The following is an 18,168-nucleotide window of genomic DNA, read 5'->3' as shown; positions in this document are numbered from 1 at the left end:
CTGCATTAAAAAAATAGGACAAATCTGTAAAAATGTGGCAAAGCTACTGTAAAATTACTTTTTTATTTTTACAATGAATGCATTTAAAACCTTTTTCTAAATGCAGTCATAAAAACAAAATCACTAACATCATTTTATATACGTTTATTATGTATAATGTTACACTGATATTGCAAATTATAGAAATGAATACAAACACATGCATGCTTGCGTGCATATTATATATATATATATATATATATATATATATATATATATATATATATATATATATATATATATATATACATACATATACATACACACACACAAACTCCCTCGTCTACTCATATAGGTTATGGATAGATAGACGAGGGAAATTGTAACTTTCAGTTTAAACAGTTAGTAATTCGCTACTGTAGTGGTAAATTTGATTAACAAAGAAAATGTGTACAAAAATGTAACTGTCGTCTTTCTGTTAAGGTTACAATTTACCATGTTTGTGGTACTTAATTTAGGGAACAACTTTAATGTATAATGTGAGGAAATATCAATAAGTTTAAGGAACATGTTGACCAAAACACAGATGTTTTAACACTCCCCAGTCTGCATATTTCCTAACAGATAGAGAATCTCATATCAGTGTGAACATTTGTAAGGTTTCCATCCAGTGTGAGTTAACTTGTGTCGCTTAATTTCGGAAAATTAAAAACATCTCTATATAGCAAACCAGGACAAAAGACATTGCCATATGGTATGTAATGACAAAACAGATTAAATTTGCATGACAGGTTACTAATTTATTATTAGATTTAATATACAAGATCATCCTATATAGTCAATAGGTAACTAGTTTTTCTAAGCACCCCCTGTTGGACTCTAGTCAATACAAATTGGCTTTCTACCCGTTTTAAGCAATATGCATACAGTAATACATGCAAATACTTGACCCCCCACCCCCCCACCCAAGTCAGTAACTTGCTTGTGCTGCCCATTTCATCGTGCATTATTTGGCTGTAGGAACATTTGTGTACATTGGCTAAAATGTTTTTCATTTAGCACAATACAATTGGAATTCCTTCCTAAAGACAGAAAAATATTCATGTATGAGAAAAAAAAATTCCATTAAAAGTTAAAAAATGTTAGCTGCATGTACTGTACCAGTAATTTGTAATTATTCCAGGCAATGACTGGACAATGAATGTTTTAAAGGCACCAGTGAATAGCTACTCATGATACCTCGGCTATTATTATTGTAAATATTAAACACTATAAAATGACCATGAACTTATCCCTCGGGTTCACGGCAGTGGCAGCTGTCTACAAGGCTTGGTTACCAATGAAAACACAGGAAATAGGAAATAGAAAGGAAATCCAGACTCCAAGGCCATCCCTTGACTGTGGAAATGTCATCATTTTAACTAAAAGTCCTTAAATGTTTCCAAAGTGATGCAAGTTGACTGAAAATGTATTACTTTAGAAGTGACTCATCAGGAGCTCTAAGAGAACACAGTATTGCGTTGGTTTGTGTCTCCAACTTTTTCAAAGAACATGAAATCCTATGAAAAAAAACAAACAAAAAAAACAGAGTCAGAACAGATATCTAGTAGGGAAGAATGAGTTCTAGCCTACGTGATTTCAGGTTTAATAAAATAGTTTTACATTGATCGTAGTTGCATAATGGTAAACGATCTGTGAAGAATGCATAATGCTCTCAAAAGTCCTTACTGAGCACTTCAGACTATCATTCAATGTGTGGTTTATTAAATGTGTTGTTAGTTTGATACTCACAATAAGAAAGCAAGTGCCCAAAAGTACAGCCTTCATCTTAACATCCATGTCCAGAGGGAACTGAATGCCAAAGTTGTCAGTGTCAGTGAAGACTTCCTTTAACAGGCCGCTCCACTGCTTACTGATTCGACCAATAGGCTTCCCAGCACCGTCTTTGCCGCCTTTGAGCTAAAGAAAGAAATACAATTTTCCACCCGTTCCAAAAGAATTATGCTTGGTATCATAACAGTGCCTGCCTTTGATTTTAAACCCAATTCTAAATAGCTACCTCGAAGTTCACGTCACCACAGCAGTTACATGCCAAGCAGGGCCCTTCGAGCTTCATCACCGTCTCCTTGTTGGCCCCTTGGATGGAGAATTTTGGATAGCAGGGATGCCAATCCTGCTTCACATACCCTATGGTGGTTCCCGGGGGGGCCTGTACCTCCATCTGAAGGTGACATTCAAAAGAAGACTGACTTACAGTACATGCATTAATTATCATAGTCCAAATTGATGTTAAGCTTATAGCCATCCATGCATGCATAAATACACAGTTTAAAAGGTAGGGACAGTAATGTTTTTGAAAGTCCCATGCTCACCAAGGCTGCATTTATTTGATTGAAAATAACGGATAATGCTAAATATTTTTACAATAAAAAATAACTTTCCTATTTTAATACATTTTAAAATATAATTTACTCCTGTGAGTATTTAGTGTCACATGACTCTTCAGAAATCATTCTTGTATGCCAATTTGGAGCTCAATAAACATTTCTTATTATCAATGTTGGAAAGAGTTGTGCAATATAAATTATTATATATTATAGTTTTCTGAAGACTTGGACTCCTTTTTTAGATCCATACTGACTATGCCATTTATAACTCATAAGTAACATGTTCGTGTCAATAGTAGACCACACAACATTAGATGGATTACTAGCTAAAACCAAACACAAAGATCAGGTCCTATACAGTGATTAGATTTAAACATTTAAGGTTTTTGAGACTTTGAATTGAGATTTTTTTTTACCTTTGAATGCAAGAAAAAACTAACAAAAACAAACAAACAAACAAACAAACAGGAGTGCATAAACAGGGTCAAAATGACCCCTACTGGAATGTCTGTCCTTTAAAAAAAAAAAAAAATAAACATTGAAGAGATGGTTCACCCAAAAATGAAAATTATTCCATGACGCTCCCCCAAGTCATCCTAGGTGTATATGATATTCTTCTTTCAGACAAATACAATCAGAGTTTTTGAAGTCCATTATAAAAATGCACCTGTCTTTCAAATAACGTGCTCCACACAGCTCTGGGATGCTAATAAAGCAAATTGTCACGTTTGTGTAAGAAAAATTTCCACACTGTAAATTTTTTTGGCTGGTTTTTGTTGGTTTAACTTAAAAAAGTAAGTAACCTGGTTGCCTTAAACTTGAGTTTATTGAAATTAAAAATTTGAGTTGATAAAATGAAGGAAATTTAGCCTAGATGTCAGCCGAACTTAGCCCCGCCCACAATTTTTTTAGGTCGGGCAATTCGGTCTGGCCTTGCTCCATAGAGGAGTAATTATCCCCGAACAGAAACTGTTCGGACCAATGAAGTCATCAGGGCGGGCTTTAGACGATGACGGACAGATGATCAACAGTAATGTAATCATGCACGTCATCAAAGGTGCTTGGATTATATTTGTTTGAATCCTAAACGGAGAGCTTGTTTGTATATGCATTCACCAGGGCCGGCGTTTGCTATAGGCGAGCTAAGTGGTCGCCTAGGGCGACAATTGTGTTAGGGTGCCGCCCATTACTTCCCATTAAGCAAAGAATCGGAACAAGCGAAATACAACATAATGTTTATAAACATGATCATCATAGGGCGCCCCCTCAGCCACACGTTTAATTACTTATCAACCTATTTATTGGATTGAATTGATGGTGATTATTGATTATTAGTTCAGGCGTTAGGTCAGGCAAGTGCTCATCGTGCATTCATCAAAAATGAGGCGCCTAAACCCGCGGACGCACAGGGACGGAAAAAGAGAAAAAAAGAAAGGAAGAAAATCGAAAGTATAGAGGTTAGTCTTCTAATCTCAGCCAATAAGTTGTCAAACAAAATAAAATTACTTAGTATCAATCTTATCAACTAATATTTATTTTATAAATATTATTAATATTGTCAATAAGCTATCACTTAGTTTTCTACATAATTACTATACGTATTGCAAACATAACTTCACTGACAATAATCTACAATAACCTACATGGATGTCATTTAAATATCAAAAGTCCAGTTCGTTATGAATATGAATAACGCTCTCTACGTGGGCGTCGGAAGGAAATAAATACGGCCTCGTTTTTGTTTTTTTTTTACTGGAGCAGCCTAACGATAGATGCCATATTATTTACGTTAAACAGAAATATGCTGTGTCCACTAAATTCTTCACAGTGGCTGTAGTGTAGTGGTAAGATGCATGGCATCAAGATTTGATGCAGATCGATCAGAGGTTCGATCCTGCCTTTTACCACACTCGCTCTATACCATTTCCCATCACATATCAGATCGGAAAGGCATTCATTTTCAATAAAAAGTGAGAAAATGTTTGAAAAGTGGAAATAAAGCGTCGAACGTGTTTAATAATAAGTGCTTCTCGGTTAGGGGTCGGCCTAGGAAAACAGACATGTGCTGAATTAGAGACGATAAAAGTGAGTGGGGTGGGGTGAGGGGTGGGGGGGCGCTAAACTCCATCTCGCCTAGGGCAACCAAAGAGCTAGAGCCGGCCCTGGCATTCACCATCACAATTTCTCTCAGAAATTATGATCATGTTGGGTAAGTACTCAAAAAATTATTTTATTTTTTTACAACAGCGGCTAAGATCGTTTATTCCAGCGCGTGTGCAGACAGGGTTGCCAAGTTTTTAAAACAAAACGCGCCAACTACTAGCCCTAAACAATAGCTTCTCGAGGGGGTTCTCCGGGGGGAAAAAATGGCGTTTGGGGAGTAAAATGTTTATTTTGGCAAGGTTGCCTGTTAAAATTTGCACTCATGGGTCTATATATCACATAATAGTCGCTTCAACCCACGTAGACATAGAAAACAACTCGCGGAAAAAACGCGGACTTGGCAACACAGTGCAGTTGAACTATGTTGACATTTGACAATGCGTTGCTTCGTTGCTCTGATTGGTTGTTGGTCTATCCAACTAATGTCTTTCCTGGTTTGGTTAAAACACGCCTCATAATCGCAGCCCAATAGAGCAGTTTCAGAATCATATTCTGACTAGAATAGAGTATGACCACGTCAGGCTAAAGGAAATTTGTTTAATAAATAGAAACTCAAAATATTTTTGTATCTGAACCACATAAAAAATTTGATAAATCATGAAAATAGCAATTTGGCATGTTTCACTGCGTCATCACAAATAAAACACACACAATTAGCCAATATGCTTACACAATCGTTTAATATTTTAATAAAGGTTGTCGAATTTCGAAATGTTCATTGTATTAACTAAATTATAATTTCAATGAACTCAATTTTAAGGCAACCAGCTAACCTTTTCTAAATAATTTTTTACAGTGCATATTTAAAAATATAATTAATTAAAGTTCCAGCCGATCGCCTTCTGTGGAAAAGTGTTGAAAGTGCCTCAGAGTTCATGATGCATATGTCTGATGAGCGTAACTGGTTGCATAAGCCTTTGAATCGAGGCAACCTCCTGCGCTCACTTGAAAACAATACAGAAGTAATGTAAACTGCAATTCCTCAATTGGCCACTAGGGACAGGCTCCAGAAGGGAGCAGAATCTTATTGAGCCCCATATTAAAATTCCCAACTTTACAGCCTGGTACAAATTGTGGTTTTGGCCTATACGGCTAATTTTGCCCTTCATGACAACTGTGAGGGGGGTGAATTTTTGAAACTCTTTTGTTTATATCATTTAAAGCCTTCAAGTTCTGCATAATTAAGGCGTGGTTACTTTGAGTGACAGGTGGATGGCCTTTTATCTGCCGTCTATAGTTATTACGTCACCGAAGCTCTGCCCACATTCCGCCCATTTTCTGTTATCCGGGAGTGACACGCGATGACGCGCTAGCAAGATGGCAACGGCCAGCTCGTCTCTACTTTACGCTTTAGAACGGCTCATAGGAATCCTATGGGTGACGTCACGGGCACTACTTCTATATTTATTTTTACAGTCTATGCTTTGATCTGCAGAGGCACTTTCAACACTTTCCATTAATGAATACGGAAGGGGATTGGGCAAAAAATTTCTTTATAACGTTTTAAACATGGATATTTTTCTTACACAAATTCAATTCAAAATCAATTCACTTCTAAAGGCATTTATTAACCTTCAGGAGCCGTGTGGAGCACATTATTTGAAGGACAGATGCATTTTTATGAACTTCAAATACAGAGAAACAATCCCTGCCATTATAAAGCTTGGATTAGCCAGGACTTTAATATAATTTTTATTAATCTGAAAGAAGAATGTCATGTACACCTAGGATGATTTGAGGGTGAGTAAATCATAGGCTAATTTTAATTTTTGGGTGAACTATCCCTTTAATGAAACAATGGAAATAATACACAAATGTTTTAATACAGCAAACATGTTTTTTTTCCTCGAAAGGGAACTCACGCTGCATCCCCTAGAGGGCGGTAAGAGGCTTTCCCCATAGCGCCCTGTAGGGGACGCAGAATCTCGTTACTGTGCATAACCAGAGACCTTATTTATCCACTTTACTTGTTGATACAAATGACAAAAGATTTACTCTTTATAAATGTACTCTTTAAAGTGCAGTTGTACTTTTCCTAAGCAAACTCTAAACTAATTTGGATCTACTTTTTAAAATTATATTGTAGTTTAAACCTCCCCACATTTCTCTCACATACCATGTGAAAACGATCTTTGCAGACAGAACCTTTCACTTTCACATGTTTTGCACCTTTCTAAGCCTAACTTTTGGCCAGTTTTCACCACTTCCTTTGTTCAGCGGTGTCATGAAGTGGCTTTTTTCTTTTTTTAATACTGTTGTCCGAGGTCAACTAATGCTGTTCATGTGGTTTTTACATTCAAAAATAACATAACTAATAAAGTAATAGGTTATTTTCTACACTGGTTTTGAGGCTGTCTTCTGAATGCTGGGTTTTGATGGGCGTGCGGCACTGGAGACTTGGAAGTAAATGCATTGAGAAGGTTTGCATATTTAATGAGCTTCAGCGCCGCCGTCATATCTAAGCCCCTGTCAGTTCAGTTCACATGAGGGAGAGATTATTTTGAAAGTGGCAACTACAACTTGTCTTTATCAAACACAATGATTTATTTGTCATCGGTCGATATCGGACTAGTACTATTACATATAAAAAAGATGTTTTACTCACATAAGTTTGTTGCACCATTCCTGTCAGACCCAATATAGAAGTTTTCTGGGCCTGGTGTCTATAAAAGCTTTTCTTTGACTAACAAGGATGTTTTCAGCTCTGAAACTTACAGGATAATCTTATATTATCATGACCTCTTATATATCAAAAGCTCAGCTGTCTTTAACTGAAGCTTTTTTTTTTTACTATGTTTCTACTGAATAAAGTTACAATCTGAATGTACTAAATTGGTCACCACGTTAGAATTATCATACGATTTAGTGTGTTTTGCGTCATTCCCCTGCCATTCACGACTGCCATCTCATGGTCTATGAACTAAAGAAGGCAGAAGCGTTAAAGGACAACTTTGTCTTAGGACATAAAGGTCAATAACACACTACATGCATCCACTGACACGTATGAATACTTAGTACGTTTAATTATTTTCAAGAATTAAAGCACAATTTGTCACTATATGTTTAACTATGACCGTGATCACGTCCAAAGATTTGTATCAGTGCTCTGCATGGATGTAGTGTTCATGTTTTTTTCCAGTGAAATCCTGACAACAACAAAAAAGCCTTGAAGGGAAAACATATTGCGCATGTTTTATCCATTTGTGCTTGCAGGAGTTGTTTATTATTTTTTTGAGGCATGTGACCACGCCATAGTCCCAAGGAGAGTTTAACCGATGACTCACCTGTGACCTCTACCAAACTTTCTTACGTATATAGAACAAAATGTGCCAAATAATGTCTTTAAATGACCTCATGTGTAAAGAAAAGAATACCTTGCTTGGATGCTGCTAGTACTGTTAAACTATCCGAACCTGTAAAAATGCCTAAATTAAATCTTTTCATCACAAAGCGATCAAGTCTCTTCAGAAAATTTGGACTAAACGTCTCAATTCATATGGATTAGTTTTACAATCTCTTTATGAACTTTTTGATGCCTCAAAGTGGTAATGGTAGACTGCCAATGGAGGGACAGAAAGCTCTAAGATTTCATCAAAAAGATGTTCATTTGTCTTCCAAAGATAAACGACAGTCTTATGTTTTGGATCGACATGAGGGAGAGAAAATATGTTCTATCATTTATTTGGGTGTACTAACTCTTAAAAGGGTTAGTTTGCTTGAAATGACAAGAGTCTGACACCTACTAGAAGAGATTGTTAAATAAAGTTATTTTTCATTTTATTCTTGTCACTTCTTAAAATGAAGGTTGAACCACTGTAGTCACATAGACTATTTTATTGATCGCTTTTCTACCTTTCTGGGCCTTGAAAGTGGTAATTAAATTGCTGGGGCCAGAGAACTCTCCAATTTCATCAAAAATATCTTAATTTGTGTTCCAAAGATGAACAAAGGTCTTACGGGTTTGGCACAACATAAGGGTGAGTAATTAATGACAGGACTTTCATTTTTGGGTGAATAAGGTAATCCTTTAGTTTGAGCTGGGATCTTATTTCTCATTTGTAATGGCCTCTGGAAGTGTGGAGAACTTTGTCTTTAGTAAACTCTCTGTCATCAGACTGAACTTCAACTTTAGCTGCTGGTCTTTATGTGACTTAACTAATTCTTTTACATTATTATTGACAGATGTATCCAAAAATACTGTTTTCAGTCATAATTCCATAGGACCCACTTTATGCAATCTAGGGTTAACCTTACATTAGCTCTGATATGACTTGTCTGTTATACCTCTTGCAGGCAGCAGGGGCACCAACAGGAGACACAACGGTAAGGTCGGATGAGTCGGATGACCTCTCGGTCAGTGTTGTCTTTGATCTTCATGTCAAAGCTGCGCAGGGCACCACAGCAGTTGCGCGTGCAGCAGTCATTTTTTTCTTTGGCAGAGTAGATCTTTTGACCGAGGCTGTTCTTGATCTCATATTGGTTGTTGGTCTCAAAGCCAATGATTGCTATCGAGGACAGAAAAATATGCAGAGAGATTGAAAAATTAGTCTCCGGTTTAAACAAAGTTTAGCAAAAAAGCAACAGTGAATGGAAGGGTTAAAAAAAAAATATATATATATATATTACATACATACATACATACATACATACATACATACAGCTTTAACAACATTTACTACAAAAAAAGGGATTTACCCTCTAACAACTCCACTTTCTGATGAATAAGGACCTGGTCAATCTGAAATGCAGAGAATTTACTATTAACAAGACAGAAACACTTATGGGAAAAAAATATGTCAGAAAGATGTCGATGTACCTTTTCTACAAACAAACAAAACTTTTTTTAACGCACCTATAAAATGATGAATAATGAATGCTCATCAGGTTTGTTTTATGTAGCTTTGTCACTTTTACTTTTAATATAATAGTATTATATTTTGTACAGGCAATGTAGCCAATTTTATTGCAAATAAAACGTAGTCGCCATGTTCTCACAAAGACAGGCCTCCCAACTTAAAGGTAGGGTAGGTAGGAATGATCTAAAACACTTTTGTCCAAATTTGTTTAAACTTTCTTTATATGTCAATACATAATTAAAATGTAAGTACTCTGAAAAGGAGAGTATAAAAATCGAGTGACTCTTTAATCTGCAATAAACACCGCTCATTATTTTTTGTTCGGGACGAAACAAGGGATTGGCTTGGGTGACTCTCTCGCTACCATGGCTACTACTACATTCGCTATATGATCTGCACGAGTGCGCGCACCCGTTTGATTTGAGCAGTTTAAGAGGCACGAAACCAAGGCAAAATAATGGCAGAGAAAGAGCATTCAAAATTCACAGTGCAGGGTTTTGCAGTCAGCGAAGGCAAACGAGGCAAAAAAAAAGGAAGACAGTACAAGAAAAGGCAATGCACAAAAAGTCTTTGGATAAACAAAGAAATCAAAAGGGAGTAAATATCAGCGTGTCTTTTCAACGATGACAAGAACTGAGGAACCTCAAAGGGCTGAAAAACAACTCCTTGATGGCTGTATTTCTGCTGGACAGGTAATCTTTCATTTTGATTATACATTTTTATGGTTTATGTTTTCATGAAGCATGTATCCCTAGCACATGAAGCTGCCTAATATAGCTAACATAACATTACTTAGCATAAAGTTACAATGTAATACACTTAGCCATTAGCAGAGATGATAAATACTCAATATGCTTAACTCAAGTTGATCGCTGTCGTGTTAAATTTCGCAAATTTTAACTTTAGATAACAAAATGCATGTGTAAAAGCTAGTACACCGCATCCAGGATCTTTTTTAGAACTACTAATCAACAATGCTTTCATCATTGAAACTCTTACATGCAAAACACAGTATGTTATGAATCTTACACAGAATACATCTTTATTACAGTATAACTGATGTTATTGGAAAAACATGCATCGATGCTACCAGTTTTCTTTGCCTTATAAATATGACTAGCTTGGAGCCTCTACTTTCTGTAGATATGCATCACTTTGGCATTTGTTTTAGACAAAGTAATGTATTTACACTAAATTACTCTGGTACCATTTCCGCCTGGATTTGGCCTACCCAAATTGAAAACCTTCCCATTAATACAGCTTAGACAACACATAACTTACATGTTTAGCACTTTTAGCAGTGTTTTATGTAACTTCAAAGTGTTTCCTGTAAAATGACACCAGCATTCTGAACTTAGACCACTGTGTGTGTTTGTATGGGAAGCTTTTCAATTTCAGTAGGCCAAATCAGGCAGAAATCCAAAAAAATGGTACCAGATCTTAAGAGGTTAACGGCCTACCTGAGTGAGGTACTCCAGACCAGGTGGTACTCCAGCAGGCACTGACACTGGTGCAGCTACAGGTGCTAGAGAAAGTTGATGGAGGCACATCACCATTAGTCAGCTTGCATAATCAAACAATTGCTATGCATTTTCTTTCCAGTATTAAAGTTCATTAGACTGTGTGGAATGTGTTAATTCAGAATTGTAAATAGCTTTTTTAATATTTAAAATGACTAAATATATATTATTTTATAGTAGCATATATTATATAATAGTACATTCTAATATATTATATACACCAATCAGGCCTATGTGTGCCCCCCTTTGGCTGCCAAAACAGACTGACTTGACTGACACGTCAAGGCTAATGGCAGAAGTTAATTATCAAATGATGAGCATTATTATCCTATAAGACAAGTTTTGACTCAGGTGTCTGGTTGATTCTTAGTGAATCTAAATGAACATCACACCAATAAAGATAATCAAACAGATTTGTCATTTGCGTTTTACTTGCTATCAGCATTGGTTTAGAAGATAACCGGGACAAGATGTTGTAGTGTAGCCGACTTGCACAGGATCATGAAAAGTGAAGAGAAAGATTTTAATCATTGCAGTCATGCTTAGCATTTCAGTTTAATGCATTCTACAGCAAAACACTAGCCTGAATGCCAGCCAAACTTAGCCACGCCCACAACATTTTTAGGTTGGGCAGTTCGTTCTGACCTTGCTCCATAGAGGAATGATTATCTCCGAAGAGAAAATGTTCGGACCAATGAAATCATCAGGGCGGGCTTTAGACGATGACGGACAGATGATCAACAGTAACGTAATCATGCACGTCATCAAAGGGGCTTGGATTATATTTTTTCGAATCCTAAACGGAGAGCTTGTTTGTATATGCATTCACCATTACAATTTCTCTCAGAAATGATCATGTTGGTAAGTACTCTGTGTATACTTTAAATTCTTTTTTTTTTACAACACCGGCAAAGATCGTTTATTTCAGCGCGCGTGCAGACAGGGTTGCCAAATTTTTACAACAAGACCCGCAAACTACTAGCCCAAAACAATAGCTTCTCGAGGGGGTTGTCCGGGAAAAAAAAAAAAAGGCATTTGGGGGGGTAAAACATGTTATTTTGGCAAGGTTGCCTGCTAAAATACACATTCATGGGTCTATATGTCACTTCAACAAGCGGACATGGAAAACAATCTGCGAAAAAAATAAATAAAAAAAACGCGGACTTGGCAACAGACAGTGCAGTTGAGTTCTGTTGACAACTAACTAATTCGTTGCTCTGATTGGTCTATCCAACTGATATCTTTCCTGGTTCGGTTGAAACATGCCCCATAATCACAGCCCAATGGAGCAGTTTCAGACTCATATTCTGACTAGAATTGACTATGACCACGTCAGGCTAGCAAAACACTGTTGTTTAGCATGATTAATTCAGGAAGATCTTAACAATAACAAGACAATGCTGTGGGTAAAGGAGAGACGAATAAATCATGTGTCTCTTAAACAGATAACACTCTAACGCCCAGTTACATTGCTAAGATTTCAAGGATCGCATGTCCCAGAGCAGTAGAGATCTCTGAAGAACAACAAGTGTACAAAGAAAAGGATGTATTTAGGGAGGTGATTTGATACTCATATGTAGCCCTGAGAGCCGTCTAAACACAATCCTAATGTTTAGGCTAAATCCAGGCAGAATTGTATATGTCTAACCAAATAAACAAAACAAAAATAAAACCAAACACCTTATAAATCGCTGTTGACTTTGCTTACATGATAGAATATATCTCAAGTTATTTAGGCAAAAAAATACAACAAAATTCATGGTTATTTTGGCTAAAAGTGGGTTATTCATAGTCAGATACATGTTGGCGCTGTTGGCAGAGGACAGGGGTCAGCATGGGCACCCTGAATGGACTGAGGCTATGCTGCCCTATACGCAACAAACTGTGATGCCTTAACTTCTTGGGCAATTTGAGCTACAGTAGCTCATTTGTTTGATTGGGCCACATGGGCCAGCCTTAGCTTAACTTGCTGCCTAATATATTTCACCCCCTAATATGTGCCGTGATGAAGAGATAATCACTGTTATTCACGTCACATAATGTTATAATGTCATCATTTTATGCTTGATCAGTGCATAATAGGATAACTTACATTTATCTTATACCTACCACAATTTGAGGTTTTTGTAAATCAAGTAGAAATGAGACATTTTTACCTCCATATGGCTGGCCCTGGTGAGATGCTGGACTAACTGGACCAGGCTGATACATGACTGGCTGATCTGGAACTGGCTGGTACCCTACTTGAAATCCTGCAGGTGGGGCAGTATGTCCAGGATCTCCATAACCCCCCACGGGATAGGGGGGCATGGAGTGTCCGCCTGGCTGGGGCATGCCGTATGGAGGCTGGTGTGGAGATGGGTAGCCTGGTATAACACAAATTTTAATGCAAAGAGAGAAAACCATAATGTCAGTATATTGCTTATTTAGCTTTATTCTTATGAGAAATAAGAAGCAAAGATGCGGGGGAATAAATATGGAGGGAACCAAGTATAAATCATAAGATATAGTATCTGGCCTTCACATTTTGTTTAGTTGTTTGAATAACAGTTGGTACATGCAAGTCTGCTACATTTGTACCATGTTGAGTGCCTATGAGAGGCTCAGAGTGACATGACGTCAAGGCCAATTATGGTAACCCAGAAGAATTTGTGCTCTGCATTTAACCCATCCAAGGTAGTAAATGCACACATGCATACAAAAATAATTGGGATGTTTTTGTGCAGATTATGGAGTTATTTGGTTTGTGTACATTTTTGGAAGCTGTGCTTGTATGGGCCTTTCAGATTGTGTCTTGAAGTCAGAAACTCTACATATTGATGTCTGAGCTACTCTGTTGATTACTCCCACCTGTACTTTGTTACTTTACAGAAGCCTGACTCTTTTTAGTCTTAAATCATAGACACATGCCTTAAACGCCCTTAAATACTGTAGAAAGTCCTGATGACTTGGAATGTATTGTTCCATGTATTCTGGATTATGAAATGACTGGAACAACTGACCGATTTATTCCCTTTCAATCGAAGACACAGAATCACATATGCTAGGGAATTCTTATATGATCAGATTTTATTTTTTGCAGGCTTCCCATGTTCTGTGGAATAGATTTATTTTAGACTGCAGCGCCTATGTGAGGCATTCCAATGGAAAAAACTAAAATATCCACCAATAACAAAAAGGGTAATAAATAATTCACTGTACCAATATTGACTATTTGGTGTCATTATCTATAAGAACATCATGAACAATGCATGCAATTGTGGAATAGAGAAGATGGTAAATATTTAATTACATCAGATCTTTTACAACAACAACCTATGTTTTTTCCCCCAGACATATAAAGTAGATTAAAATTGTCCAATTAGGACAAAATATGTAATTTCTGCTGGACTATTTTATTAGGATTTCATTAATCAAAAATCATTAACTCAAAAATTGTTTGAGAAATTAATATTTTTATTTAGAAATGATGTATTCAATTAATCAGTGACACTAAAGACTTTGCATTGTTACAAAACAATTTACATAAAATAAATGCATGTATGAACACCTAAAAAATGCTTCTCCGGAGTGAACACTACAGGTGTAGCTTAATACTTGAGATGTCTAATCCTCTCATTGAACAATAAGCTTCATAATTCATAAGAATAAGCTCAGTTTTTGAAATATTCAAATCTTTCACCAGCCTTAAGAAGACAAAGAGGCCAGGTGAATTTGAAGGGAATGAAGCTCTTTCATCACAAAGGTCTCATCCAGGTGCTGTTGAGGCACCACCCTTAGCATACTAAAGACATTTGAAAGGTGCAGGCTGTGTATTAGATTGCTGACTTCTAAAACCAAAGATCTGCTGTTCTCCACATTATGGAGCCATTGAGAAAAGCATTTAAAAGACCCAACATTAAGGATGTAACTAGTATACCTCCAAAATCATACAGGTATGATCACAAACTATTATATTTCCTACCTAGACACAGCGACAGAAAAAAAGGTTTTTTTTTTACATCTAGCCTGACAGCCATGAGACAAAAAAACAACAGTGCCTTTCACTGCCAGCTGAGAGAAAACCGTGCCAAGCATCAACATGACTGAGGTGCTCAAAACAGGATTGCTGACATGTCGCTAAAGGGGAGAAAGTGAGATTTATTTAAAGTGAATCTAAACTTACTTCAATTTTAATATGCATTTTTACCCTAACAATTCCTGACCACTCGCATAGGGGAAATCACTGAATTAAAGGATTGTTGAACCAGAAGTGGTAAGTTATTGCACGAATATGGTACACATCATTCATGACATTGCTTGTTGGTGAAGTTATGATGCTTACTGATGAATGGCAGTGGCGCTTCCTGGGCCATCTGGCAGACCAACCGAGCTCACATTGAATCTAGGCCCTCAATCGTTGCTAATTTGATTCTCAAGACCTGCCACATGGAATTGCAAACCGCTTCCATCATGCCATCTCACCGTTTACGATCACGTGTCCTTGGCTCAAAGCATTATGTGAAGTGCTGGGAAAAACTTGCAAGTCATTTATCATTTAGACTAGCTCTAAATGTCTTCAAACATCCACTATTACAATTAAGTTAAAAGAGAATCGGAAGAATATCAGCATACATTCTTAAAAATAAAAATGTTCTTTATTGGCATTGATGGTTCCATTAGTACAATTAATGACCATTTTAAAAGGATTGACATTTAGGTTGTGATTGCAATTTTTGAACACTCCCTTCTTGCCATTCTGGTTTTCACTGGCACTTAAAGAAATTCAACAAGACAATGGATGAAGCAAGCCCTTTTGCAACAGAAAGATCCACTTTCTTAACATTGACTAAATAGTGCAAGTCTGCTTGGTGAAGCTAGCTGGAATTCCCCAGATTGTTAAGAAGACAGTTGCTCCAGAGAAAAAACTCCTAATGGAGTTAAAGAATCACTTGACTGTCGATTTAGCAGCAAAATGCAATCTGTTGTAGGTGGGACTCTGACTATTTGATAGCAAGACAGAACACAAATCATCCTCTCGGAGATATGACTTGCTAGAGACCTGATCACAGATTTGCATATATCCTTATTCGGAAAAGTGTTGCACAATAAGAAAATAAATAAATAAATAAAATTTGGTCAAACTAAAGCCACAGACATTTAATGGTTTAAGATCACATACATCCCCAACACAAACCTATCCTGTGGAAACTTATAAATTGGGAACACAGCCACTTTTGTAGGGCTACACTTCCTGCATTCCTTCTCACTGACCTCTAGAGAATTTTTTTAAGCCTTCATTTCAACACCTTCATTGAAACAGCACAAATCACACTTGAGAGGAAAAAAAGAAACATGTAAAGAGACAATATGGATAGTTTTCAGCACAATGATTGTAAACTTCATGAATGAGTTACTGCAGGTTTGTACTGTAGGTCAGCTATTGCAAAACTCACTAGTTGTTTAGATCACTAAGTTACATGCTGCATTTCCTGAACTACAGATCCACAAACATGATACTGCATTTCAAGAGAAATACAAATAGATAATTATCATTACCTGGTCCAGACATGTTGAAGACAGATCAGTGATTTTCAGAGCCAACGCCTGTAGAGCAGCACCACGATCACTATGTGGGCGAAGAAAATGTAGGGAAGTTGTGTTGTGCACAATACAATCGCTGGAAACAAGCAGAACAGGTCCAGAAAACAGAAGATCAACTTGAAATGAAAAGACCCACGTTGAATGGTCAGGCAGAATTTTAAAGGAAATGAAGAAATACGCAAAACCAACCGGATCTTAAAGGAAATCGGATTCGGACAACAAATTAACTCTCGTTTAGGCTGCTGTATGGCGTTTAGTTTCCCCCCCACCTTCTCTTGTCTATGGTAAGAAACACACTGAAGCAATAATACCATGACGTCAGTCAGTGGGTGTGGCGAAGGTTATATATTAGATTGTGTTTATCTTATGAGGTCAAGTAGCTAAACTGTTTCCCTTTAAAGACATAGCCAAGCATTCGCAAAAAGAAAAGAAAAACCTTTTAAAAAGAACAATCCCTTAAAACCCCCTATACCCTAAAACTTCTCTAGAAAAAAAGGCAATTTAATTATTTAAGATTATTTTCTTAATAAATGTATATAGCCTTTTAACACTTAATACTACAAAAGTGTAGCTTATTAAATAGCACTCCGAGGATTCGAAAAGGTTAAAGTGTATCCACCGTTAAAAAAAACTCTCACTTACATCTCCGCTCTACAAACAAGCCTTGAACAAAATATCCACAGAGTAGTTGTTATTGTCAGATATATGAAAAAAATAAAGTTTTAAATAATATCCTTCACTTTCGCTTTACACTTTTGCCTAAAAAGATAGATTCTATCGTTGAAACACAACGCCCAAATATGAAGCATTCGTTTTCATCAATCTCCTCCCCTTTTATGACGCATTAGATTAGAAACCTGAGAAAGCCACAAGACTTCAATTAAGCGAGATTCTTTTTTTTTAAAGAAAGAGGATCATTGCAGTGTTCAATATACGACAAAGAAATTGGAATAATTTGTTCATATATCTAACCCACATATAGTTTAGCACTATTTATTTCCTGACAAACGCGTGAAAACCACATATAACACCCAAAGCCCATTTATCAGCAACAGCCAGTCAGCTGCGAAATTACTCATATCATGATCTTAATAGGTGTTTTGAATAAAGTTTTCCATAACTCGATGAAAAATACAATTGTTCACTAAACAGCACACTGCTGTATCCTGAAGACATAACGAAGCCTAGTATATTGGTCAAAATGGTCAATTATTTGGTCCTGGTAAAAACGTGAGGTTTTAAGTAACAAATATTTGCTTTACCACGTCGTTTACTTCCTCCAACAGGGTGAATGATGTATGTATGTATGTATGTATGTATGTATGTATGTGTGAAAAGTAGCTTATGTCCAGTCATATTTCATTGTAAAATTAAGAAAGAAAGAAAGAAAGAAAGAAAGAAAGAAAGAAAGAAAGAAAGAAAGAAAGAAAGAAAGAAAGAAAAAAAAGAAAGAAAGAAAGAAAGAGCACACAAAAAAAGAGAAAATAATGACAAGTCTGTCTTCAGTTAGGGGAAAAATATTTATTTTTTTGCTTGTTGACGAGATAAATCAAGACATTTAAGCACATTCTAAAGATAATTTCAAATGTTTGTTACAAGAATATTTTTGTTATAGTACCACCTTGTGGAAATCCCTACTATACACATGCATGCCAACCGAAATTACTTTTTTTTTTTTTT

At 36.5% G+C, this 18,168-nt stretch overlaps 1 protein-coding gene across 5 annotated transcripts; it reads right to left on the bottom strand.

Annotated features, from left to right (window-relative positions):
- Window positions 1–291: 291 nt before the first annotated feature.
- Window positions 292–17,327, bottom strand: plscr3b (phospholipid scramblase 3b). 5 transcript variants are annotated; one of them, XM_067442951.1, is made up of 9 exons: window positions 17,131–17,327; window positions 16,444–16,513; window positions 13,062–13,271; window positions 10,846–10,910; window positions 9,225–9,267; window positions 8,814–9,034; window positions 2,039–2,200; window positions 1,771–1,938; window positions 292–1,538 (listed from the first exon to the last, which is right to left on the bottom strand). In XM_067442951.1, the coding sequence occupies exons 2-9, from the start codon at window positions 16,454–16,456 to the stop codon at window positions 1,479–1,481; spliced, it is 942 nt and encodes a 313-aa protein (XP_067299052.1). In that variant the 5' UTR covers window positions 16,457–16,513; window positions 17,131–17,327; the 3' UTR covers window positions 292–1,478. The 5 variants fall into 5 exon arrangements, with proteins under 5 accessions (XP_067299052.1, XP_067299050.1, XP_067299049.1 ...); XM_067442949.1 differs by having other exon boundaries at window positions 16,444–16,604; window positions 17,131–17,326; XM_067442948.1 differs by having other exon boundaries at window positions 16,444–16,564; window positions 17,131–17,326.
- Between the last annotated feature and the right edge of the window lie 841 nt (window positions 17,328–18,168).

The sequence above is a fragment of the Pseudorasbora parva genome, chromosome 1 (genome assembly GCF_024679245.1).
Source record: "Pseudorasbora parva isolate DD20220531a chromosome 1, ASM2467924v1, whole genome shotgun sequence".
Lineage (NCBI taxonomy): Eukaryota > Metazoa > Chordata > Actinopteri > Cypriniformes > Gobionidae > Pseudorasbora > Pseudorasbora parva.
This window is presented reverse-complemented; position numbering and strand designations above follow the sequence as displayed.

Excerpts from the sequence above, each read along its gene's own strand:
- plscr3b (XM_067442951.1), bottom strand. Across the intron at positions 10,911-13,061 it reads CCAGGGCCAGCCATATGGAG|CACCTGTAGCTGCACCAGTG; the intron begins GTAAAAATGTCT and ends AACTTTCTCTAG. Across the intron at positions 9,035-9,224 it reads GAAAGTGGAGTTGTTAGAGG|CAATCATTGGCTTTGAGACC; the intron begins GTAAATCCCTTT and ends TGTCCTCGATAG.